At 44.4% G+C, this 25515-nt stretch overlaps 1 protein-coding gene across 13 annotated transcripts in view; it reads left to right on the plus strand.

Annotated features, from left to right (window-relative positions):
• Positions 1-25515, plus strand: part of AGBL1 (AGBL carboxypeptidase 1) — a 1135995-nt gene that overhangs the window by 69187 nt on the left and 1041293 nt on the right. For all 13 annotated transcript variants that reach the window (XM_060401589.1, XM_060401588.1, XM_060401580.1 and 10 more), the window contains 4 exons: positions 3394-3457; positions 5853-5999; positions 10413-10544; positions 15918-16011. In XM_060401589.1, coding sequence (XP_060257572.1) covers positions 3394-3457; positions 5853-5999; positions 10413-10544; positions 15918-16011 — 437 coding nt within the window. The remainder of the gene's footprint in view (positions 1-3393; positions 3458-5852; positions 6000-10412; positions 10545-15917; positions 16012-25515) is intronic.

The following is a 25515-nucleotide window of genomic DNA, read 5'->3' on the forward strand; positions in this document are numbered from 1 at the left end:
GTATCTTATCAGTGTTCAATGATGACTTAAATGGGAAGGAAATCCAAAAAAGAGAGGATACATGTATACAGAGAAGGCAATGGCAACCCACTCCAGTACTCTTGCCTGGAAAATCCCATGGACGGAGGAGCCTGGTAGGCTGCAGTCCATGGGGTCACTAAGAGTCGGACACGACTGAGCGACTTCACTTGCACTTTTCACTTTCATGCAATGGACAAGGAAATGGCAACCCACTGCAGTGTTCTTGCCTGGAGAATCCCAGGGACGGGAAGCCTGGTGGGCTGCCGTCTATGGGGTCACACAGAGTCGGACACGACTGAAGCGGCTTAGCAGCATGGCTAATTCACTTTGCTGCACAGCAGAAACTGACACAGCATTGTAGAGCAACCATACTCCAGTAAATTTAACAAAAAAGCTTAATTGTTGTTATTTAGCCATTAAGTCATGTCCAACTCTTTACGACCCCATGGACTATAGCCCACCAGGCTTCTCTGTCCATGGGATTTCTCAGGTAAGAATACTGGAGTGGGTTGCTATGCCCTCCTCCAGGGGATCGACCCAGTGTCTCCTGCATTGGCAGGCGGGTTCTTTACCACTGAGCCACCAGGGAAGCCCCTTGTGTGTGAGTATTTCCTCCCATTCTGTTGACTTTTCTTTGTTGATTGTTTCCCTGGTTGTGCAAAAGCTCTTCAGTTTAATGGAGCCTCACTTGTTTATTTTAATCTCATTGCAGGTGCTTTTGGTGTCTTACCAAAGAAAACATTGCCAACACTAATGTCAGAGATTTTTTTTTTCTCCTGTGATTTCTTTGGGAGCTTCATGATTTCAAGTCCTAGATTTAAGTCTTTGACCTATTTTGAGTTAATTTTTCTGAGTGGTGTAAGATAAGACTCCTGGCTTTATATTCAAAAGAAATATCAAAGAAATCTTTATATTCAAAGAAATATTTGAAAGCAGTATCTGGAAGAGACATCTGCACACCCATATTCACTGTAGCATTTTTCATAACAGCCAAGATATGGAAGCAACCTAAGTGTCCTTCAACAGATGAATGGATAAAGAAGATGTATATACATACAGTGGAATATTATTCAGTCACGAGAAAAAGAATATCCTGCCATTTGCGGCAACACAGATGGACCTTGAAGGCATTAGGTGCAGTGAGATAAGTCAGAGAAAGATGAGTACTGTGTGATACCACTGACACATGGAATCTAAAAAGCCGAACTTGCAGTAACAGAGAGCGTGATAGAGTGATGCTTATCGGGGTTGGAGAGTGGGGGCTTTGGAAAGGTGCTACTTATGGGTGCAAACTTGCAACTTATAGGTAAAGAAGATCATAAGAGCTAGAAAATTAGCATATTACCATGCAATGACACTTCCCCTGTTTTTGGGAGCCTGGCCTGGGCTGTGCTCTGGGTTTGGCTTTGTGGATCACCACAGAGGTCTTGATTAAATCCTCCCTCCCTCTGAGTCTTGGTGTTCTCTCCTGTGTAACAAAGGGGAGCATGTCAAGGATTACAAATATCCCGTAGAGCTATATCATGAGATGTGTTGTTACCCCAGGTGTCTCTTAAGAAAACAAAACTTCATCCTTGGGAGTCAGGGAAGTCTTTCCATCTGAACATGTTACTGGATTTTGGTTTCTGCTCTCTGCCCTGGATTGAACAATAATCTAAGTCTCCTGAAATTAGTGAAGGCTTTGCTACCTTGGCCCACAAAGCCCCTTTTCATTTGCCCTTTCTGCCTAAACTATCAATGTTTTCTTTTGCCCATTTTGCTGATGTTGCTAGTTTCTGAAGGCTAAATATGGAGGAAGAGCCCCTGAGATGCTTCACTCAGTGAGTCCTTTTCAGTTATTATTTAAGGAGCAACCATGCCATGATTTCTTCCTTAAAAAATATTTATCTGTTCGGCTGTGGGTCTTACTTGTGGCAGGTGGTCCTCTCTCTAGTTGTGGTGCATGGGTGTGGTTGCCCTGAGGCATGCGGGATCTTAGTTCCCAGGCCAGGAATCTAATTCAAGTCCCTGGCACTGGAAGGTGAGTTCATAACCCTCAGACCACCAGGGGAGTCTCCCTTCAGCCATTCCTTATTGTAGAAAGTCTTTCTCAGCAGAAGGAAGCTGCCGTTCCCATGCATACCCTTGACCATGCCGCCTCCCTTCTTTTGCCTTCTTTCTTTTTAAAAGTTTTATTTTCTGCTTAGAGTATAGTTGATGTATGAGCTTCCCAGGTGGTGCTAGTGGTAAAGAACTCAACTGCCAATGTGGGAGATTTAAGAGATGTGGGTTTGATCCCTGGGTCAGGAAGATCCCCTAGAGGAGGGAATGGCAACCCACTCCAGTATTCTTGCCTGGAGAATCCCATGGACAGAGGAACCTAGTGAGTTACAGTCCATAGAGCTGCACAGAGTCAGACATGGCTGAAGCTATTTAGCATGCGTAGTTGGTTTATAATGTCCTGTTAGTTTTAGGTATATGGCAAAGTGATTCAGTTACACATACAAGTGCATTATTCTTTTTCAAGTTGTTTTCCCATTTAGGTTATTAGAGAATATTGAGTAGAGTTCCCTGTGCTATACAGTAGGCCCTTGCTGATTACCTGTTTTATATATAGTGGTATGCACATGTCAACCCCAAACTCCCATTTCCCTCTCCCCACCCACCTTTCCCCTTTGGTAATCATGAGTTTGTCTTCCATATCTGTGACTCTGTTTCTGTTTTGTCAATAAGTTTATCTGTGTCATTTTTAAAGCTTCTACATGTAAGTGATATCATATGGTCTTTGTTTTCTCTGACATATTTTACTCAGTATGACAATCTCTAGGTCCATCCATGTTGCTACAAATGTCCTTATTTCTTTATTTTTAATGATTGAGTGATAGTCCACTGTATATATGTATCACATCTTTGGGCTTCCCCTGTGGCTGAGTGGTAAAGAATCTGCCTGCAATGGAGGCAACTTGGGAGATGCAGGTTTGACCCCTGGGTCGGGAAAATCCCCTGGAGGAGGGCATAGCAACCCATTCCAGTATTCTTGCCTGGAGAATCCCATGGACAGAGGAGCCTGGCAGACTAAAGTCCATAGGGTCGCAAAGGGTCAGCCACGACTGAAGCGGCTGAGCACGCAGGCATACACCACATCTTATTTAGCGATTCATCTGTCAATGGACATTCAGGTTGCTTCTGTCTTTTATAAATAGTGCTGCAATGAACATTGGGATGCATTTATCATTTCAAATTAGGGTTTTCATCTTTTCTGCATATATGCCCAGGAGTAGGATTTCTGGGTTTTATGGTAGTTCTACCGTATGGAGACCCTCCATACGGTTCTCCACAGTTGGCTGTACCCTCGCCTTTCTTCTTAAAGACGGCAATCTGCTTTCATTGCAGAGCTCCTTAGACCGGGAGTCCATCCTGGCTATCCTCCAGCTCCTCGGAGATCTGCTTTCGGTCGGTGAGTAGGTCCTGACCTCACTCCTCCCGTGGCGGACATGGGGGCATGCAGATGCCGTGTCTCCCAGGAAACTGTGTGGCCTGGGGTTTGATCCAAGTTTGCTGTGCAAGACAAAATCGCCATAAGATGGATGTACTTTGGGCTTTTCAATCAAGTCACCTGCCCTACAGTGGCCCAAATTTAGGAGGCATTTAGACTCTGGGTGGCTATTCTGTGACATCTCATCTCTGGGGCCAAGGACCTCCAGCCCTCAGTGGTTTGACCTCTCGCCTCCCCATCTTCCCTCATCATGGCCCATTTAGAGAGCCAGGTGTCGGCAGCTCTCTTATGTAAGTCAAGTGGAGACAGGAAGGCGAGGCAGGAGCTAGGCTTAGCAGTGTGGTCAGCCATTACATTTTGAGGGATAAGTGGGCAGAAGTCACTAAGATGGCATCAACTGAGTTAACTGGGTCCCACCTCTATCAGCTCTTTTCCACCTGAAGTTCTTGGAAAATACAGCTTCTTGAGCATTCCAGCATTCACTTAGCTTTCTCTCCTATGAAGCCAGCCACATTGCATTAGAAAGACATATTCATACCAAATAGAAATGCCACAAAGAATGTCGCTCCAAAGCCCAAGACCCTCAGGCTACAGCTTCAGAAGGAAGTGCCCCGCTCATATCGAGGTTTACCCTCAGGCTGTGCTGTGCTCCAGTGGCAGGGTGACATTTCTTCTGCATCAGGTGCCCTCTGGAGGTGAAGCCCATTTGTTCTCTGGGATAATTCTGCCTTCGGTTTGTCCAGTGGTGTCTGGAACTCTTAGAATGAAACCAGAGTTCTCCTTCTGAAATAGTTACTGATTATTGCTCCTTTAGTAGAGGATGAAAAATCAGAGTCTTCTTTGATTATAATCTCCCACCCTGTTGACCACATTGGTTCAAGTGTGTAGAGAATCATGTGAGTCCCCTTCCAAGTTGAAACGTAACCGCTGCCTTTGGGCTTATCCTGGGGTAAGATGGGGGAGGTCCCTCTTTAAAACTACTCTAAGGTAGAAAGACCAACATATTTTACCTTAGTCCAGACCTTCTTCAAAACTCCCTAGATATATGATTAGGTGTTTGTTTCTCAAAGGATTACTTTCCTTGTTTCCATATGTACCTCACATCAGTTACTGAAGGCCAGCACAAAATAATCATTAATACCACTCATGAAATTATTCTAGATAGGCCATCAAACTAAACCTTCTTATATTAAGAGATGATTTAAACCTAGTAGCTGAGGGATACTGATATTCTCACTTTAATCAAGTATATGATTATCAGTTCAGCTCAATTGCTCAGTCGTGTCCAACTCTTTGCGACCCCATGAACTGCAGCACTCCAGGCCTCCCTGTCCATCACCAACTCCCAGAGTTCACCCAAACCCATGTCCATTGTGTCGGTGATGCCATCCAACCATCCCATGCTCTGTTGTCCCCTTCTCCTCCTGCCCTCAATCTTTCCCAGCATCAGGGTCTTTTCAAATGAGTCAGCTCTCCGCATCAGGTGGTCAAAGTACTGGAGTTTCAGCTTCAACATCAGTCCTTCCAATGAACACCGAGGACTGATCTTTAGAATGGACTGGTTGGATCTCCTTGCAGCCCAAGGGACTCTCAAGAGTCTTTTCCAACACCACAGTTCAAAAGCATCAATTCTTTGGTGCTCAGCTTTCTTTATAGTCCAACTCATATCCATACATGACTACTGGAAAAACCATACCTTGATTAAATGGACCTTTGTTGGCAAAGTAATGTCTCTGCTTTTGAATATGCTGTCTAGGTTGGCCATAACTTTATACATCAGCCTACATGCATATTTCCTTGCATGTGATACGAGGCTTTCCAGGTGGCTCAGAGGTAAACAATTTGTCTGCCAGTGCAGGAGACGCATGAGACATGAGTTTGATTCCTGGGTTGGGAAGATGCTCTGGAGAAGGAAATGGCAACCCGCTCCAGTATTCTTGCATGGAGAATCCCCACAGGCAGAGGAGCCTCGGAGGCTATTGTCCATGAGGTTGCAAAGAGTCGGACACGACTTAGTGACTAAACAACATCAACAAATGCATGAAACACCAGTACCCACATACACTGAGACTTCATAGAGTCTTCGGAAAGTAGAGTTTAGGCTCTGTTTATTATATCTGCTGCAAGTTCTCAAATATTTTATTATTTCTCCGTTTCTCCCCCCTCCCCCCCCTACCCCTGGCCCCTTACCTAATAGCACAACTTTACACAAGATGCTTCATGAACTGTACACTTACTGTCTCTGAGATGAGATGAATCAACGCTTGCTCATTCTCTAGCTGTGAGATCTGCTTCCTGCTCCAAGGACAGGAGGGTAGTTACGTGAGACTCAGGGCCCCTCTGCTCACCCCCGCAGGCACAGACAGGAGGATCCGCTACATGATCAGCAAGGGTGGGAGTGAAGCCCTTCTGCGGACCCTGGTGGACACGGCCAGGACGGCCTCTCCAGACTATGTCATCCTCCTGCCGCTCTTCCGGCTGCTGGCCAAAGTTGGCCTCCGAGGTACCCACGCCCCCAGACCCAAGGATGGCTGGAAGGGTATCTGGGGATGTTATCATGGGGATGACTGGGGAAGCTTTTATGGGAGAACAGAGAGGAGGCAGTTCTAGAGCCTCGGTGATGATGGCAGGACCAGCCCCGCAGGCGAGCACATCCCAGGTGCCTGGGGGCTCAAGACTGGACCCAGAGCAGGAGTGGACTGCTTGGGGCATGAGACGTATGGAGGATGGAGGGGACCTATTCCATGGAGGTTTTCAGTCACTGTATTTAAAAACTTTATTTGTTTATTTTTGGCTGCTCTGGGTCTTTGTGCTGTGCAGGTTTTTTTCTCTAGTTGCAGCAAGAGGGGGCTATTCAGCAGTTACAGTGCATGGGCTTCTCCTTGCGGCGGCTTTTCTTGTTGCAGAGCATGGGTGCTAGGTGCTTGGGCTCAGTGGTTGTGGGGCATGGGCTTAGTTGCTCCGTGGTATGTGGAATCTTCCTGCAGCAGGGATCAAACCCATGCCTCTCACATTGGCAGGCGGATTCTTAACCGCTGGACCACCAAAGAAGCCCTCCCTAAATCCTCACTGTGTTTAGGGCATGCTCAAATATATATGACCTTACTTAGGTAATTGAGTCTGTGGAGACTGTTTCCAAATAACATAACATTCTGAAGTTCCAGGCAGACATGACTTTTGGGGAGCCAGTTATTTTTTTTTTCATTAATTTTTTAAAATCATTTGTTAAGTTTATTAAGGACTTCCCTGGTGCCTCAGACAGTAAAGAATCTGCCTGCAATCCAGGATATTGGTGTTCAATCCCTGGGTTGAGAAGATCCCCTGAAGAAGGAAATGACAACCTGCTCCAGCATTCTTGCCTAGAGAATTCCATAGACAGAGGAGCCTGGTGGGCGACAGTCCATGGGGTGGCAAATAGTTGGACACAACTAAGTCATTGCTTAAAACAATTTTTTATTGGAATATAGTTGTTTTACAATGTTGTGTTAGTTTCTGCTCTGTAGCAAAGTGAATTAGCTATATAGATATCACCTCTTTTCTGGCTTCCCTTCCCATTTAGGTCACCACAGAGCATTGAGTAGAGTTCCCTGTGTTGCACAGTAGGTTCTCACTATAATCTATTTTATACATAGCATCAATAGCATATATACATTAATCCCAATCTCCCAATTCATCCCACCCCTCCTTTCCTGGAAGGACAGTTTTCAACTCACTAGTGATATAGTGTATACTGTTAGTTGCTCAGTCGTGCCCAACTCTTTGTGACCCTATGGACTGCAGCCCACCAGGGTCCTCTGTCCATGGGATTTTCCAGGCAAGGATTCTGAAGTGGTTTTCCATTTCCTTCTCCAGGGGATCTTCCCAACCCAGGGATTGAACCCAGGTCTCCTGCGCTGCAGGCAGATTCTTTACCAACTGAGCTACTAGAGAAACCCAAATAAGTCATATAGAAGTGGTGCTTCCCTGGTTAAAGACGAGATGGGGGTTTAGAATTCTTTTCACTTATGCTCCACACCCATTTCTATTTCCACATGGAAGACCCTGAAACACCTCCCTAAAACCCTAGGACCTTTTGGAGCACAGTTGAAAAAGCCTGGGCACCCAGGCTGCATGTAAATGTTACAAATTAGTCATAACAGTTAGGATCTATGTGTGCAGTCTTAGACCACAGGGCATCCCTGGTGGCTCAGATGGTAAAGAATCTGCCTGCAATGCAGGAGACGGGTTCGATCTGTGGGTTGGGTCAGGAAGATCCCCCGGAGAAGGGAATGGCTATCCACTCCAGTATTGCTGCCTAGAGAATTCCATGGACGGAGGAGCCTGGCGGGCTACAGTCTGTGGGGTCACAAAGAGTCAGACACGACTGAGCGACTAACACAACACTTTACGCAGACCACAATCGAGAAGCTCAGCTCCTCTGAATGTTGTGAAGGCAGCAGCCGCTGAAGGCACAGGGCTCTAGGGGTACTCTTTCCTTTCAACGTTTCGAACTCTGCTTTGAGTCCCTTCAACATTTCACAAACAATGACTGAGACCCAGGCATCAGCCAGCACCTGCAGGATCATGTTCCAGACAAAACACATAGAATTCACCCACTGATGACTCAGCAGATATTTACTGCATATCTCCCGGGGCTGTGCACTGTTCTAGGCACACGGGAATCCCACTGTCACCAAGACAGATAAGGGAGTCTGCTCTTGTGGGATTTACATTCAAGAGGGGAAGGGCAGAAAGTACCTAATTAGCTAGATAATAGCAGATGGTGATAATTAACTAGGTAGTAACTGGAAGGAAAAGAAAGGGTGATATTCCTCTAAGATGGTGTAGACAGAGAGAGGGGACATTTGAGCCTAATCTTAAAGGATGAGAGGAAGTGAATGAAACCAAGAGTGCGCTAAGTGAACTACAGGAAGACAGAATTAATATGAGGTACACCCTAAATGGCAGAGGCTGGGGACTCAGACTTGGGTTTTAGGCTTGAAAGTGAAAGCGTTAGTTGTTTGTTGGGTCTGCCTCTTGTGACCCCATGGGTTATAGCCCGCCAGGTTCCTCTGTCCATGGAATCCTCCAGGAAAGAATACTGGAGTGAGTTGCCACTCTCTTCTCCTGGGAACCTTTCTGATCCAGGGATTGAACCTGGATCTCCTGCCTTTGAAGTGGATTCTTTACCATCTAAACCACCAGGGAAGCCCTGGCTTGATGCTTATTAGCAGTGTGACCTTGGACAAGTTGCCATTGGGCTCTCATCGACAAAATGGGTCTCAGTATATAATTCTTGGGTCACTTGCTGTAAGGATTAAGCAAGGTTGTATGTCACCTGCTTAGACTGTAGGGTCAGAGACTTGACAAATAAGAGTCATGTAGGTTTTATAGGAGAAAGAGATGAACCAGGGAAGTGATTTTCAAGTTATAGACCCCAATACTACCATTGCCATAATTACATTACCACACCTTCTGCCATCAAAGACTGTAATCCTAGATGTTAGCATTCAAGCTGTCAGGGGCTGAGCTGAACAGAACAGCAATGAGGTTGGCTGCTCATGAATGGAGCTGGACAGATATCTTTCTCTTCTGATAAAGGGGATGGGTCATATGAGCTCAGTCACAGTCTCTTTGCCTGGTGTCCTTTGGTCCAGAGATAAATACTGGTAATTGAGGCGTAGGATGTTACCTGTTTTACTCATTTCTACCTGTGATGAATCTGATAGTGACTGTATTCTTGCTAACATAAACATGATTTGGGCATTGCACTTTGGAAAGGACAGAGATAAATGTGACAGGTGGCATAGTCATTTGTTATCCTGTGAAAACCAAGAGCATAGAATAAAAAGTACTTTCTATTTATTTCTTATCCTTATTCATTATTATTAAAATAATGATGACTCACCCACAAGTCTGAATATCAGGTTTATTTTGATCAATATTTTCAAGAAATCTGGGGAGAAAATTTTATTTTCCAAAATTATGTTTTCACTTTTTATTTTAAAGTCCTTTATCATATAGAATGAAGACCTCTTATATACCTATCACTCAGATTGAACCATTGTTAACATTTTATCATATTTCCTTAACATATTTATTTTTGTTTGGAATGTTCTAAGGAAAATTAGAGATAGCATTTTACTCCTAAACACTTTTGAGTGAATTTTTTGAAGAGAGACATTTTCTTATATAATCACAATACCGTAATCACAAATCTAGCAAATTAACAAGACATGCACATTTATATTCATTCCAGTTTCTCTAAAATGTTCTCAGTGTGCCTTTTACAGACATGCTCAGCGAAGGATCCAATCAAGGTCCACATACTACATTTGAATTTACGTAACTTGTTGTTTAGTTGCTAAGTTGTGTCCGACTCTTTGCAACTCCCTGGACTGTAGCCTGCCAGGCTCCTCTGTCCATGGGGATTCTCCAGGCAAGAATACTGGAGTGGGGTGCCATTTCCTTCTCCAGGGAATCTTCCCAACGTGGGGCTCAAACCCACATCTTCTGCAACACAGGCGGATTCTTCACCACTGAGCCACCAGGGAAACCCAAGTTATGTCGCTTAAGTATCCTTGATTCTAAAACTGTCTTAGAGAAATAAATTTATACCCAACTAACATCTAGCTCATGTTTGAGAACAACCAGAAGTATTCTTACATACAGGGGATAAGAGTCATACAACCCACAAGGCTGCATGTAAATAATACTTGAAGAATAATGGACCGTATGAGTGCCCTTGATGGGCTCTTTTGAGCCATCTGGTTCTAACGGAGACGTATTTATTAGCATTTTCTACTAGATCTGAAAAGTCTCGTTGCCATGCCAATCCTCTTCCCTCCACCATCTTTGCTGTCTTCTCCCCCACGTGGTATACAACTGTCAGAATTGATGTGCAACACAACTAAGATGGATTGATATGTGTTCACAGATAAAAAGTTTGGACAGAAGGCACTGGAATTGGAAGCACTTGATGTGACATTGATTCTGGCCAGGAAAAACCTGTGCCACAGCCAGAACCTCCTCCACTGTCTCTGGGCTCTGCGTGTGTTCGCCTCTAGCGGTAAGCAACTCAACTGTGGCTCTCTGGGGTGGCTTCCAGATCTGGGCCGGAGCACCTGGAAGCCATTTGGGAGCATGGTTGAAAGGAGGGCTTGGGAGGAGGACAGATGTAATCCCAACAAGACAAATAAACCGTGAGGAGCCTCACATTCTAGAGACTGTAGAGGTGAGAAGTGATTTCTTTGTCTCCTCCTCAGTTGTGGAAAACTCTTTTTTCCCCCTTTTATTTACTTTTAATTCAAGGATAATTGCTTTACAGTAGTGTGTTGGTTTCTGCCAAACATCAGCGTGAATCAGTCATTAGGTATACATATGTCCCCTCCCTCTTGAACCTCCCTCCCACTTCCCTTCCATCCCACCCCTCTAGGCTGTTTTAGAGCCCTGGTTTGAGTTCCCTGAGACACACAGCAAATTCCATTGGCTATCTATTTTACATATGGTGATATATGTTTCTATGTTACTCTCTGCATACATGCCACCCTCTCCTCCCCTGTACCCCGCACCCCGTGTCCATAAATTTGTTCTCTATGTCAGTGTCCATGGAGAACTTTTGAATCAGTTCTTGAAATGAGAGGTCCATAATGCTTTCCCTTGGGAGCTACTCATTTTAGCACTCTACATCTCTCTGTCAGTACTACAAGGTGAAAAAGACCTATTCCAGGGGAAGGCAGACTTTATTGAGTCCTTATATCCAAGGCACAGTGCAATGTGTTACAGCTGTCAAGAGCAGCCCTCACATCACAAATCTCTCTACTATGTCCCTGAAGTCACGCATGGATCATGACATCCTTTACCCAAGTTTATCTCCCAATGTGTCTTAAAATGGTCCTTCAGGTAATTTGATATATCATAGCAGAAGTGTTGATGTTATTTGCCATCTCCTAATTTGGATTATTCCTGAGTATCGTAACAATCCTGTATGTAGACTTAGCGTTTGATAGCTAAGAAGAAGAAAAGGAGGCTTAGGAGAGTGAAGAAATTGCTTGAGTTCATACAGATAAGTCATGAGGGCTGAGTTTCTAACTGTAAAAGTCATGTTTATTCTACTCTCCTCACGGAGACAGTTCTTAATAATAGATTATATTCTGTACCACCTATTTCAGGATAATGAACATAGACTTTTATTTCTCTTTTCTAAGCTCCTTTCCTGCAGAAAGAAAGTGGCAATTATTTAGATGTAATACTCTCTAGAGAAAAGAATGTGAGCTTAGAGCCAAGAAGACCTGAGCTTGACTCTGATTTCATTTCTTAAGAGTCAGATGACATGGGCACTTAACTTGTTTAACCTCCGTTTCTTCCTTTGTAATGTCAGAGTTGTAATAAGACCTCATAGACTTGGTGGATGAGTGAGTAAGATCATGTTCGTGGGTAAGCTCATCACATAACCGTTGCTAAGTAAGTGTTTTTCTTCTCTGCTTTCCTGTTTTCCCTCAGTCCTATGAGATAATAGGAAGCAGGCCCATACAGGGAATTAATAGGTAACCTTTTCTGTAACTATCCTCCGAACTGCCAAAATAGTAGGGACATGTTTTATTGGTTAATTTCATGAATAAGCATGGTGTGTGTGTGTACTTATGTGTGTGTGTATGTACTTGTGTGCATATGTCTACTTGTGTGTGTGCTCAGTCGCTCAGTTATGTCCGACTCTTTGGACTGTGACCCACCAGGCTCCTCTGTCCATGGAATTCTCCAGGCAAGAATACCAGAGTGCATTGCTATTTCCTACTCCAGAAGATCTTCCTGACCCAGGGATTGAACTCTCATCTTACCACTGAAACACCTTGGAAGTGAATAAGCATGGAGGACCCATCAAAAGACAATATTTCTGGGGAAAAATGAGATAGATGCTTGACGCCATGTTCACAGGCAGACTCTCCATTCACACGCATATATGTTGACCAGATAATCAGACAATATTTCAGAGAGGTTAAAAGAATATATCCGAATCAATTTCTTAAAAAAGGAAATTCTAAGTGAGAGGCTGTGGCTTTGCATAAAGGACAACTCTTACTGATGAGTAGGCAGAAGGTATGCCATTCCCATTTTGAGCTTGCCAGCAGCATGAGATTTGAGATACCTTATTTTGGTTTTGTAGCAGGGGTTCCCAACCTCTGGGATCTAACGCCTGATGATCTGAGGTGGAGCTGATGTAATAATAATAGAAATAAAGTGCACAATAAATGTAATGTGCTTGAATCATCCCCAAACCATCCCCCACTCCAGTCTGTGGAAAAATTATCTTCCACAAAATTGGTACCTGGTGCTGAAAAGTCTGGGGACCACTGTTGTAAAGAATAGTTAAACTGAACAGCGTACTCTCATTATATACATTGATTATAGAGATCTTGAAGAATTCCTTCAGCAGGGAGCTCTGAAAAATGCAGAGATTTGCCTATGGATATGAAGAAGTGGCCATTTGTCTCCTATTCCAAGACAACATTTATTATACAAACTATTTCATAAGATATTTTAAAAATATATGATCAGTCTCTACACATTAACTTTACTGATGAGAGGCAAGCAGAGTTCATGAAGCCCATGGATTTCTGTCTCTTTGGTGAATTGTTAGCCACTATCAAACGTTCCAGCAAGTTTTCTAAACAGTTCCTATCTGCAAAAGAAGTTGGCTGGAACCAGAATGGCTCTCTGACAGCCAACAAACCCTTCAGCATCTTTCACGTGGCCAATGTGGATGTTTATAGACCTGCCAGAGGTCTAACCTTGGGCAGTCATCCAGCATGGAAGAAATTAGTGAGGATTTTTTATTGTTATTCTCTCCCAATTCCAAGTTGAAAGCCTTCCATGCTAGAATTCACGCTCTTAAAACTACTTCCCTAACTGTACTTAATACTAGAGTTTTGCTGAATTATTTGCCAGGAGTTTATTCCAGCATGTTTTCCCAATTTAGAAGGAAAGGCTGAGTAGCCATGGGAGCGGAAGATTGATGGACAGAACTTGGACGCCAAATTCTTGAATTTTGATCCAGGCAATGGCTGCCTGTACTAGCCTCAGGAGGAATGGATGCATAGTGGATGTTCCAGGAATACACACTTCTCGTGGTAACTGAGACATCAGCCTCAGTCTCTCTCTGGTGGACTGTACTGGGATGAACTATATAAGAGACTCCAGTTTTCCATTTTTTCTCCTTTCCTGAGGCTTGGAGCAAGCCAGGATAAGCCTCCCTTGATTCTCTCTCTCTGCTTCTCCATGACCCCCTTGCTACCATTCATATTTCCTGGAACAAAGCTGGCCCCAAGCACAAGGCATTCCAAGGTCTCTGTTTCAGTATGTTACTGAAAATGGGGTCCAGCTGCTTGCCACTCGAAAGCCATAAGAGACCGGGTTGGGGGAAAGGAAAGTTTGCTTCATTTTGGATGCTGGCAAGCAGAGGGGGAGGGTAGATGCCAGTCCAGCGATCAACTCCGTGCCCTCCTCCACACCTAGCACCCTGACAATCAGGGGTCAAGAGCTTTTATAGGCTGAGGGAGGGGGCTACATGCAGAAACAGCACGGTAGGCTCTAACAGCCCTCTTGAAACTGGTCATCAGCGGTCTCACCAGCGTCACCTTGATTAAGTGCAGCTAATCTTTCGTTGCAGGCTCAGTCTCAGTTCCAGGTTGAGTTGCAGTTCCATTTCTTTGAGGCCAGCTCCGGGAATTGTGGCAGCTCATGTCATGGTTGCAGTCTGTTCACCATGTACTTAACTTCTTCCACCTGGTGGGAATTTCAGCATCTGCAAGACAGCTTACAGGATATGGCTCAGTATATTATCACTAGCTCTTGAGAAGGAACGAAAAGTCCTTGACTTTGCTTATGGACTGAACTATTATTATTTGGTTTCTTTTGATAGCTTTACTTTGCTTCTGCATTTTCTCACATTTCTGATTAAATTATTTTTGGTTAAAGTTTTTCCATAGACAGAAGAGTGGTGGTCGGAGGGGGCATGGCAAGGACCATAGGATCCTGCTCTGTTTCACTGCAACAGTGCAGTAAAAGGAAAAAAAAAGTCACACCTTGGAAGATAACCTTCTTTCCTTCTCCTAACTGAACATTTTGCCCCCAGCCAAACTGATTCCATTTTGTATCCTGTGGATTCCTCTTATTTTTTGATGTGACCAGAGCTCTTCCTAAAGTGAGCTGAGTGGAGTCGGGTGCTGGGGATATTGTGGAGAAGCTGGAGCAGCATTGGAGATGAGAGTGGCATCCAGAGGTTTTGTATCCAAAATACTTACCTGAAGCTGCCAGGTTGACCAGATGCCCCTTTGAGTCTCTTTCTGTTATTCAGATCTCTTACTATGTTTCTACAACCATCCACTTGGACAAAAAGGCAAAGATTTCTGGTAATTACCTCTAAGCAGGACCAACTAATGGATAGAAGCATAGTCAAGCCACAGCCTCAGTGTTGGGAGATCCAAATGCAAAAGTAGGAGAACTTGGATTTGGCATGGAACAGAAAGGCTGCTATCTTTTTTAGTAAGTTGTTCCTTAAAGTTTTAAAGAAGTGAATCCACGTTGTACTCACCCTTAACCCATCCACTTATGACTTTTCTTCATTGTAAATTCTCCAAACAGTAAAATGTATCCAAGAAACTGTTTCTTAAGATGCTGGCTGTGTGTGTGTGTGTGTGCACGCATGTGTGAATGTCATTTTGTCTGTGTGTGCATGCATATATGTGTCATATGGGAAGTTGGTAGTGGGTGAAACAGCTTGATCTGAAGTTGCCAGAAAGCCAAAGGTCTACTTAAGGAGAAATCTTCTGCTCAGCAATTACCTTGACTATTCTGATTAAAAATACAATGGATTTCACATATGTGCATTAATACACAATATTTGTTTTTTCTCATTTTGACTTACTTTAGTCTGGATACCAAGGAGGAAAAGGGGGTGGCATATATACACTACTATGTATAAGGCAGATAACTAATGAAAAGTGACAGTACAGCACAGGGAACTCTGCTCGATAGTCTGTGATAACCTAGATGGGAAGGAAGTCCAGGGAACGGGGGATATATGTATACGTGTGGCTCAGTCACTTTGCTGTATGGCAGAAACCAACACAGCATGGTAAGGTAACTATACTGCCCGCCCCTCTGAATACAATGGTGTAGGGCAATGGGCCACCAGAAAATGAAAAACATAATTTCATGGCTTGGGCCCCCTTTGAGAAAAAGATAGTATGAGAAGATAATGTGTGCTTTTCAGGTATCTTTAACTTCCAAGCCAGGGATGAAAGACCATAGACTTTCTCTACTTTACGTTGCCTTTGGCAGGAAAGGTAATGGACCTCATCTTTCTTTTAGGCTCAGTCTGTGATGCTGAAAATAATGCTTGGTTCAGATGGGTCAATAACTAGTGTGCTTTTGTTTTTCTCAGTCACCACAGGAGCCATGTTGGGAATTAACGGAGCGATGGAACTGCTTCTCAAGGTCATCACCCCTTACACCCAGAAGCACACCCAAGTAATCAGGTACTGAGCACTTTTTAGTACTTTTTCCCTCTTTGAGTAGATATAGAGATGGGGATGGTCCCAAAGATATTCTCATGGTGACTGGTTGACATAGCTATTATGTCCGCCTTAGATATGGTACAGTGACCTTATCCTGTGTCAACTCCCATCCACCCATGCACCACTTCCTCTGATTGTCACAACAAACCTGAATAGATATGATATAATGGGTATAACACCATCCTCATTCTCAGATGAGGAAACTCAAATGTGAGAGAGTCCCTAAGATCACAATGCCAGGAAAAGGCAGAGTTGGGATTTGAATTCAGCCTGATCTGTCTGACTCAAAAGTCCTTTTTTTTTTTTTTTTTTTTTTTAACCTGAAGCCTTCAGGTATCTCTTTTAATCACAGCAACTCTACCATAATGAGTACAGCCCTCTAAAGACAGTCCAGAAAAGACAGGGAAATGAGATGTTCTCAGGGTCTCTGAAAAGATGGCCAGTTAAATCTCCGATATGAAATTCTGGTTGCGTGCTAGCTTTGAGATGTGCTTTTATGATTGGAAAGTGAAACTCTGCCTGTTCTCCCTGGTCCTGCCTGCTGGAGTGGAGTGAATCACAAACTAAAAAAAGGGAGATGGCCAGACACGCCGGCTTTAGAGATATTCAGAACTATTAAGATCCATCATTTATGGGAGTGACTCAGCAAGGACCTTGAAAGAATATTAGAAAAAATTCAGCCAATTTCCAAGATATATGGGGTCGTTTGGCAAAGGAGCATTTCCATGCCCAGCCATGATATTTTCCTCATCCCAGCATCAATCTTCGGCTCATCTTCCACCTGATTATTTTTCTCTTGGGTCACCAGACTAATGCCATTATCATCCATTCTCACCTGCATCTCTCTTCACCAGCAATTCCTAGAGTGAAAAGCATGATATCTCAGTCAGAAAAAATTACTCATCAAATATATTGAGAAGTACTGGGTTAAACCAAGCTAGGTACATTTCCTTACTCTAAGACTTCTCAGAGCTTTTGTAAAGCCAACACATAATTCAGAATATTCAAGATGGGTATGTAGTGTATTCATTGTTCTTAGTTGCTCAGTCATGTCTGACTTTGTGAACCCATGGATTGTAGCCCCCCACACTCCTCTGTCCATGGGATTTCCCAGGCAAGAATACTGGAGAGGGGTGCCATTTCCTTCTCCAGGGGATCTTCCCAACCCAGGGATCAAACCCGAGTCTCCTGTATTGGCAGGCAGATTCTTTACCACTGAGTCACCAGGGAAGCTTCCAGGTAATATATACCCTTTTCCAAAACTGATTTGGCTAGGGATCCATTTTTGTTTGGAGACCACCTCTTTTTTGGGAGTCTGTGTTACATGTACCTCATTTGAAAACTCTCTGAAGTGCAAATGTATTGCAAAATGAAATTCAACTAAATTCTATCAAAGGAGCCTCGTTTAGTTAAGTATGAAACTTCAGAGTCACAAGCTCAGTGACAAAAAATTAACTTTCTTGATTTCTCTGTAATTATTGAATACATTTTATTTCCCTCTTAAACTTCATTATTCAATTTGAATATGTTTGATTTGGATATTTCGGTTTTTATCATGGTTTTGTAGGCCTTTGCTGCTGACATATGCAGTCTTAATGTGGCCTTTGGTCAATAATCCATGAGCTGTATCTTTTTGCACTATTCACCAGAACTCTTCTATTTCCCCCCCTTCCTTTTAAAGATTGCCTTATTTTTTTTCTTTTGATGTGGACCATTTTTAAAGTCTTTATTGAAATCGTTGCTATATTGCTTCTGTTTTGTTTTGATTTTTTGGCTGGGTGACATATGGGATCTTGGCTCCCTGATCAGGGATCGAGCTTCCTTCCCTGCACTTGGAGGTGAAGGTTTAACCATTGGACAACCAAGGAAGGCCCCTCCAGGACTCTTCTAAACTGCTGTTGTCTCCATGCATCTCTTTGACAGCTCAAAGATATTTGGTACTTATCCTATATCATGTGAAAATCTAGCAGCATCTCTTGGGCCCACCCACATACCAGTATCCCTCAGTACTCACTCAGGTACCATGTTGTTTAGAGAGCTTCTCTAGGTGAGTCCTCCCTGGCTTCTCTTGGCCCTAGGCCCCTCCTTTATGGGATCCTGATAGTTTTATATCAAACTGGGGGATGGAGAGTAAACGACAAAGCACCAAAGCCCCCTTCTCAGAGACTCATGCTAGTTGCCCTCGCTATTGCTCTTTTTCTCCTGGAAAAGGAGTAGAATTCAAGCACAGTCCAATCAAGGTGTATAGAAAAATGGGAAAGTAACCCCAGGGATAAACAGTCGTGGATGTTTCCAATGACACAGACTTTTTGGGGACCTTGGCATATTCTTGCATTTCTGGTCTGTTCTGTAAAAGACAAAATGATTTCTCTTCTTGATCCAAATGCCAAATTAAAACTGAACCTCCATAGAGGAGAGGCTATTCCACCAGCTATTTCAATAGAGCTGTCATTGCCGTGCGTTTATTATGTGCTCTGCCCTGTGCTAAACTCTTAGCATGCATTATCTCACTTGATCCTTTCCCCTTAGAGGCAGGTGCTATTACTGTCCCCAGTTCTAACAGGGAGAAAAAAATAAAAAGGAAGCTGAAAGAAATTAAGTAACATGCTGGGATTTAAGTGAAAGAGCTGGAATTTAAACCCTGTCTGATACATGAGCCTTTGCTCTTAAACCACCATTGTCCAGCATTTGATTTCTAAAACCACCATAGGTAAGACAATCATAAGCATTTAAAGTTTGTTTAAATTTCAGTGACCCTCTAAACTCATGGACCAATTTGCTTAATTTGCCTTTCTCTTCAGCTGAGTGACTATTTCCTCTCAAAGGCTAAAAGGTCTGTTCTCTCTGCTTTTGAATTCTTTCTTAAGGCTACCTCATTTTCTGCCTTGCCTCCAGCCTCCAGCAGCATAATGAGAAGAAAGGTGCTAAAATCAGAAGACCTGCCTTTTAGCCTTCCTTCTAGCTGATTCCTTGGCAGGTCCTTTATCCTTTCTCAACTCAACTCTCACATTTCTCAAAGTGTGAATATCAAGTCCTACCTCCTAGGTTTGTTGTGGGCATTAAGAAAGAAGGTGCCAAAAATCTCAGAAGCTTTGCTGGGCTTTAATGTTGTTCCTCGTTAGGAATATAAATGCTATTGGATACTTGGCCGCCTGCTTCAGATCAGTCAGCAAAGCTAGAGGCAAACGCGCAGGCGGGAGGTCTCTGCCATCACTCACCTTCTCCCATGAACTCCGTGTCCCAAAAAGTAACTAAGGCATGCCCCAGTGGGTTCGACTCTAGTCCACTGGGATGCCAGAACCTGGGGCTTTGAAAGGGTCTTCCAGGGATGCGGGAACATGTCAGGGGGTCTGAATAGCTCTACTGAGGGTCATCTCGCAAGTGCTGGCAAGCTCTGGGAGAGTTATTCTCAGATGCCTCAGTGAGAACAGATGCTCAGCGTTGTTTCTGTGACTCCTCCCTGCCCTGGAGATTAAACCTGCCCTATTTATCCAGTGCAAACCTAAAATTAGTTATGCAGCTGTCCTCCAATAAAACCCTGTCTCCAGATAGTACTCAGGGTGAGATTTACGACAGAGACACAAACTGCACACCTTCTAGAGAGAAGGGGCAAGCCGAGCAATGTCACTCACCCTCTGTGGCCTCTTGCCAGCCCTCACTCCCAGGGAAGGTGGCTGCTCCAGGCCTCCCTCACTTCCCAAATACCCTCCGTGCTGGCAGAGTCTGAGGGCCATAGATTTGTGTCAGCTTGAACCTGTTTCCTCCTGACCGTCGCTTTACTCTGAGCCATTTTTAATCAGACTTAGATGGCTCCTCTAGCCTTCCAGTTGGCCTTCCCTAACTTCAAAGCAATTAAGAATGTGTCCTGGGAGATTTCTCTGGTGGTCCAGTGGTTAAGACTGCATGCTTCCAATGCAGGGGCTGTGGCTTTAATCCTTGGTCAGGGAACTAGGATTGCACATGCCATGAAGTGTAGCCAATGTGTGTATGTGTGTGTGTGTGTGTGTGTGTGTGTGTGTGTGTGTGTGTGTGTGTGTGTGTGTGTGTTTAGTTGCTAAATCATGCCCGACTCTTTCTGACCCCATGGACTGTAGCCCACCAGACTCCTCTGTCCCTGGGATTCTCCAGGCAAGAATACTAGAGTGGGTTGCCGTTTTCTTCTCCAGGGGATCTTCCTGATCCAGGGACTGAATCTGCATCTCCTGAACTGGAGGCGGATTCTTTACTGCTGAGCCACCTGAGAAGCCCATATATATGTGTGCGTGTGTGTTAAGAAATATATATATATGTATATATTAAAAAACCCCAACATATCCTGATCTCCGTCTCCTTCCTTCCCTTGCCCTCCTCTCATCCCTCTAGTCAGCTGCCCCTGCACGTGGGATTCCCTGTCCTGCTCCAGACCTTTTCCTCAGGTGCTTCCCTCCCTCTGGAAGGGCATCGCTGTCTTACTGGATGGGAGAAACTCCCCCCACTTTTCAGGCACCTCACAGGAAGGAATTTTCCTTCCTCCAGCGCTTTTTCACATTTTCCTTAAACACATATCAGATTTGACTCCCGTGTTGGCTTTTCCGGTGGCTCAGTTGTAAAGAATCCCCGTGCAGTGCAGGAGAGGCAGGAGAGGTGGGTTCAATCCCTGGATGGGGAAGTTCCCCTGGTGAAGGAAATGGCAACCCACTCCAGTGTTCTTGCCTGGGAAATCCCAGGGACAGAGGAGCCTGGAGGGCTGCAGTCTGCAGGGGCGCAAAGAGTTGGACGCAACTGAAGTGACTGAGCATACACACACACACACGTTGGTTTGTGTTGTCTTTTCTCTCCTCGAAATTCTCAACCTTCTGAAGGTAGAAGTCAAATTATATTTATTTTGCTGTTCTCCATTGGCCCAAGTGCCCAGACCATGGTATACTCTTAACTGAAAAGAACTTCATAAAAAAATTTTGTTTGAATAACCTATCTGATGATTAATAAAAGCCAACATTTACTGAGTGGGTGCTATTTCGTGTGTGTGTGTTCAGTCGTGTCTGACTCTTTGTGACCCTCTGGACTGGATAGCCCACAAGGCTCCTCTTTCTGTGGAATTTTCATGCAAGAATACTGGAGCAGGTTGCCATTTCCTCCTTCAGGGGATCTTCCTGACCCAAGGATCAAACCTGCATCTCTGGCATTGGCAGGTGGATTCTTTATCACTGGGGCACCTGGGAAAGCCCGGATGCTATTGTAGGTACTTCCTATTTATTATCTTACTCCTTGATACCAAGAACTTCACATGTGAGCTTCTATCATGTCTAAACATGTCTGGGAAATGATGTGGTAGATCTCCCTGAAGTCTCTTGCATGAGAGACTGAGGTGCCTGGAGGGAGAGGAATCGTGCTAAGAGAGTGAAGGCAGCAACCGTCAGCTTGAGAGAGAAGAGAGTCTCACTGGAGGGGAGGCGCACATGGCCTCTTTTATCTCTTCCTCAGATTTGTCTAGAGGATTGCCTGAGGTTGGCAGAAGAGAAAGATCTGAGTGTGAGGGGACGTGACAGGCAGCATTCACATTCAGGCTCTGCTTCCTATTTGAGACGGAGCTAGGCTTCCAGTATTTGGTTTGATAATCCATTCAGCTGGAATTTATGGGGCTTTGGAATTTATGGGGCAGCTTTTTATAGAATGGTGGTGGGTTGGGCGGGGGAAGGAATGACCCAAGGCCCGGGTGAGTTCACTCTCACTAGCTGGTTCCCCTGTGAACAAGTTTGTTTGTCTGCACCAAAGCTCTCCTTGAGCTTTCCAAGTTTGCTAAGTAGGAAAATTTATTGAGGCAAAGATGGACTGCTGGTCTGGCTCATCTTATGACTTTAGAAGAGCCTGTGTTTGTTCCATGTCTCAACTCGTCCGGTACCTTTGTGCCCTCATTTCCAGGGTGGACCTATGGTTCTGTAAAAAGAATGGCAATTTCTGCTGTTAGCATCAGTTTATTTTTCAGGACTTTAAACTCTGTTGACCTCTCTTGCCTTAAAAACATCAGTGTATGGGACTTCCTTGGCACTTCCCTGGCACTTCCCTGGGACTTCCCAGGACTTCCCAGTGGTTAAGACTTTGCCTTGCCATGCAAGGATTGCAGGTTTGATCCCTGGTCGAGAGATCCCACATGTCTTGTGGCCAAAAAAAAAAAAAAAGAAAAAAAAAAAAAGAAAATGCCAAAATCCTTCACTTGAAATTTCTCTGGAGCTTTTCCAAGAAGTCAGGAGGTCAGGAAATGTGTTGTTCAGGACCCTGCTGGTCTAACCCTCATTGAGGACATTTTCAATATTCCCATCCCATCCATGACCTCTCAGGCTTTCAGCAGGATTCTCATGCTATAATTGATGCTCTTCAGGCTCAGGAGTTCCTGGGGGCCTAGCATTCTATGGGGCCATGGTGTTCAGAGACCATGTGCTTCACCCGGGCACCAACACTTTGACAAGAGGAGAAGATGAATGTGTCGGGTCTTTAGCAAGCCTCATAAGCAAATTCTCCAGCTTAGCCTCCTGTTGTCTGTGCTTAGAATAGTTTTAGGTGATCTTCTCCCTTCAAAGGCCTGATCTCACAGCATCGCTGGCATTTGGGCTTTGCCTGAGTGCAGGATTACTAGGCATTGCTTCACGGGCAGTTCTTTACGATGATTTTATCTTCAGTCTACAAGCTCTAAAAAATGTCCCTCTCCTCCTTTCCCTCCTTGCAAAACTCCCTACATTTTTCTTTTTTTGCAGACCCAGACCTTCTGGAATTTCCCCAAGTATCCTACCATTCCACTTTTCAGAGTAGCTGACAGATGAGTGGAGACTCCACCAAAGCTCTTGGGTTCCCTGAGATCATGAGCGATTCGGTGACTCAGCTACTTTGTCACTGAGACAGAGCAGCAAATTTTCCTGGTTTTCAAAATAGCTACCGAATCTCTCCCTGGGTGTTCTTTCCCCCTTACTCTCCCATGAATGGCTTTGTGGCTTTTGCTGGTCTCGGTTTAGTGTAATTAAGACCCTGTGGTCTCCAGGGTTTGGGCTCACATGGCCGGTTTAAAAAAATGTGTGCTCCAGATCACTTGGACTCAAATACCCTGGAACAGGAACAAAAAAAATTCCACCCCAGCCCTACAAGTGCTTCTTTTGGGAGTGGGCCACACAGGCTCAACTTACTGACAGAGTGATTAGTGTCTTTGCCACTTGACTCCAAGCCTGTAGCTGATCATGGAATGAATAGTTTCCTACATGTATTAAAGCCTTGGTGACTAGGTTTGCTGGTTGAAATCCCTGTCATCTTTTTGGGAAGCCAGTGATCTCTCCCTGATTAGGGCCAGTTGTAGACATTCAAGTCATAGGATCTGAAGTTGGAAGTGCCTTGAGGACCTGCTGGTCCAATTCCTTTGTTTTAAAATGAGGCAGTTAAAACCCAAAGAGGTCAAACTCAGCCTTCCATCCTGATGTCAAGACTGTTTCCCTTAGATCCTCTACTGTGTGATACAGATCAAACCTGCCCTGAACTAGGACTTCTGATATTTATCTGAGAACGTTGTAAGTGTCTATCTTGATTCTAGGCAGGAGGGTTTGAAAATAGCAGAAGGTGAACCCTGTCTTCAGATTATGGCAACCATAAAAGTACAGGGTGGAAGGCACTTCCTGACCCCAGTGCTGGGCTTGTGAAATGGACAGATTTCCTGTTTTGTGGAAATGTCCTCATCACGCCTTTATCTTTAGAGCTGAGCCAGAAAGCCCTCCTTGTGCGGACCTGGATTCTCAGGAGGCTCAGGACTTTGGAGAGCCTTCCTAGAAATGTGTGGGTCCTGCTCTGGGCCTGAGGTGGGTTTTGGTTGGCTGTGCATCCACAGGGCTCCTAGTCTCTTTCTTGCTCCTAGACACCCTGATACTTGAGTGAGGTGAATTGGATACCTTGAGGAGGAGGAGGAGCTCTAAAATACATGCATATGGGGTTGTCCGGGGACCCCATGGCCAGTCCTTGATTCAAAGAAGATGATCTGGCAATGAGATCTCTCCTGTGGTATGGTATTTTGTCCTCAGCATGACATGAGATGGGGCAGATGGAATATTGGTAACATGCTGATTTTGGATATGTCCAGCTGTTTGTATAGACAGAGGCTCCAAAGCAAAACAGAATAAAACTTGGTGGACCTGTGTACCTGGGACGGTCCTACATGGCCCCTTGACTCTGTGAGTGTTCTCTACCGACACTCCATTCCCATCTTTATGTGCTGAAACCTGTTCTGCCCATACCTCTTCATAGATTTGGGCTTCCCAGGTGGCTCTAATGGTAAAGAACCCACTAGCCAATGCAGGAGATGTAAGAGGTGTGGGTTCCATCCCTGAGAAGATCCCCTGAAGGAGGAAATGGCAACCCACCCCTGTATTCTCGCCTGGAGAATCCCATGGACAGAGGAGCCTGGCGGGCTACCATCCTCAGGGTCACAAAGAGTCAGACAGGACTGAATGATGAAGCACGTGTGTTTCATGGATTTGCTCCCATTTCCCCTCTGGAGTTTGGAGGCAGGCTCTTAGGAATTTCCACTTTCAATAGATTATTAATCTTCTAGCCCAGGCTGAATGAGCAAGAAACTTTTGCAAAGAAATTTGTTTCTTCCTGTAAATCATGCCTTCCTCGCAATACTATAACTGCTTTCAAATATGTGGGTGAGGGGTTTTGAAGAGCTGATGGGAGGTTCAGAAAGACCTGTATCAGGAAAGACTCTTTTGACCTTTGCCTTTTGCTTTGAGGAAGAGTTGCTTTTATTTTACGTATTATTGGCTTGGCCATGCCCAGTCTTGGTGGCAGAATGTGAGGTCTTTAGTTGTGGCATGTGGGAATCTAGCTCCCTGACTGGGGACTGAACCTGGGTCCCCTGCATTAGGAGCGCAGAGGCTTAGCCACTGGACCACCAGGGAAGTCCCAAAGGAAGAGATGCTTCTAATAGGCCATTACCAAATTCTTCAGAGGTTGATTCCACACTCAGGCAAATTATGAAGCATATGGGGTGAAGGGAGCACATTCCGCTTTCCCTATGGGGCTGTGAGTGGGTGCTGGGTCTGAGATATGTTCATTAAGCAGAGACAGGCCAACTCAATCAGCTAGAAAGTGAAGGTCAAAAGAAATCTATTAAGCAGATGTATAGCCTTCTATAGCTAGCTTCTTTAAAGAATTTACACAGAGATTGCAGGATGGGAACAGATTGGAAACGTTCTAAGTTCAGTTATAGTGCCATTTTAATATTAGATCACATGTGATCGTTAATTATATTTAAAAGAGCCAATGAGAAGAATGGCTAGAAAACAATCATTTGCCGTTTCAAAGAAGTTAATTATTAAAAAATTAGGTTTTAATTTCAAGTGGCAGATAGCAGGTATTCAATAACTATCGTCTGAAAAAATGAACATTGTTGTTTGCGATGCACTCTTTTAACCATTTATTATATGTGGAGATGTGTGGACTTTGAGATGA

The sequence above is a fragment of the Ovis aries genome, chromosome 18 (assembly GCF_016772045.2).
Source record: "Ovis aries strain OAR_USU_Benz2616 breed Rambouillet chromosome 18, ARS-UI_Ramb_v3.0, whole genome shotgun sequence".
Lineage (NCBI taxonomy): Eukaryota > Metazoa > Chordata > Mammalia > Artiodactyla > Bovidae > Ovis > Ovis aries.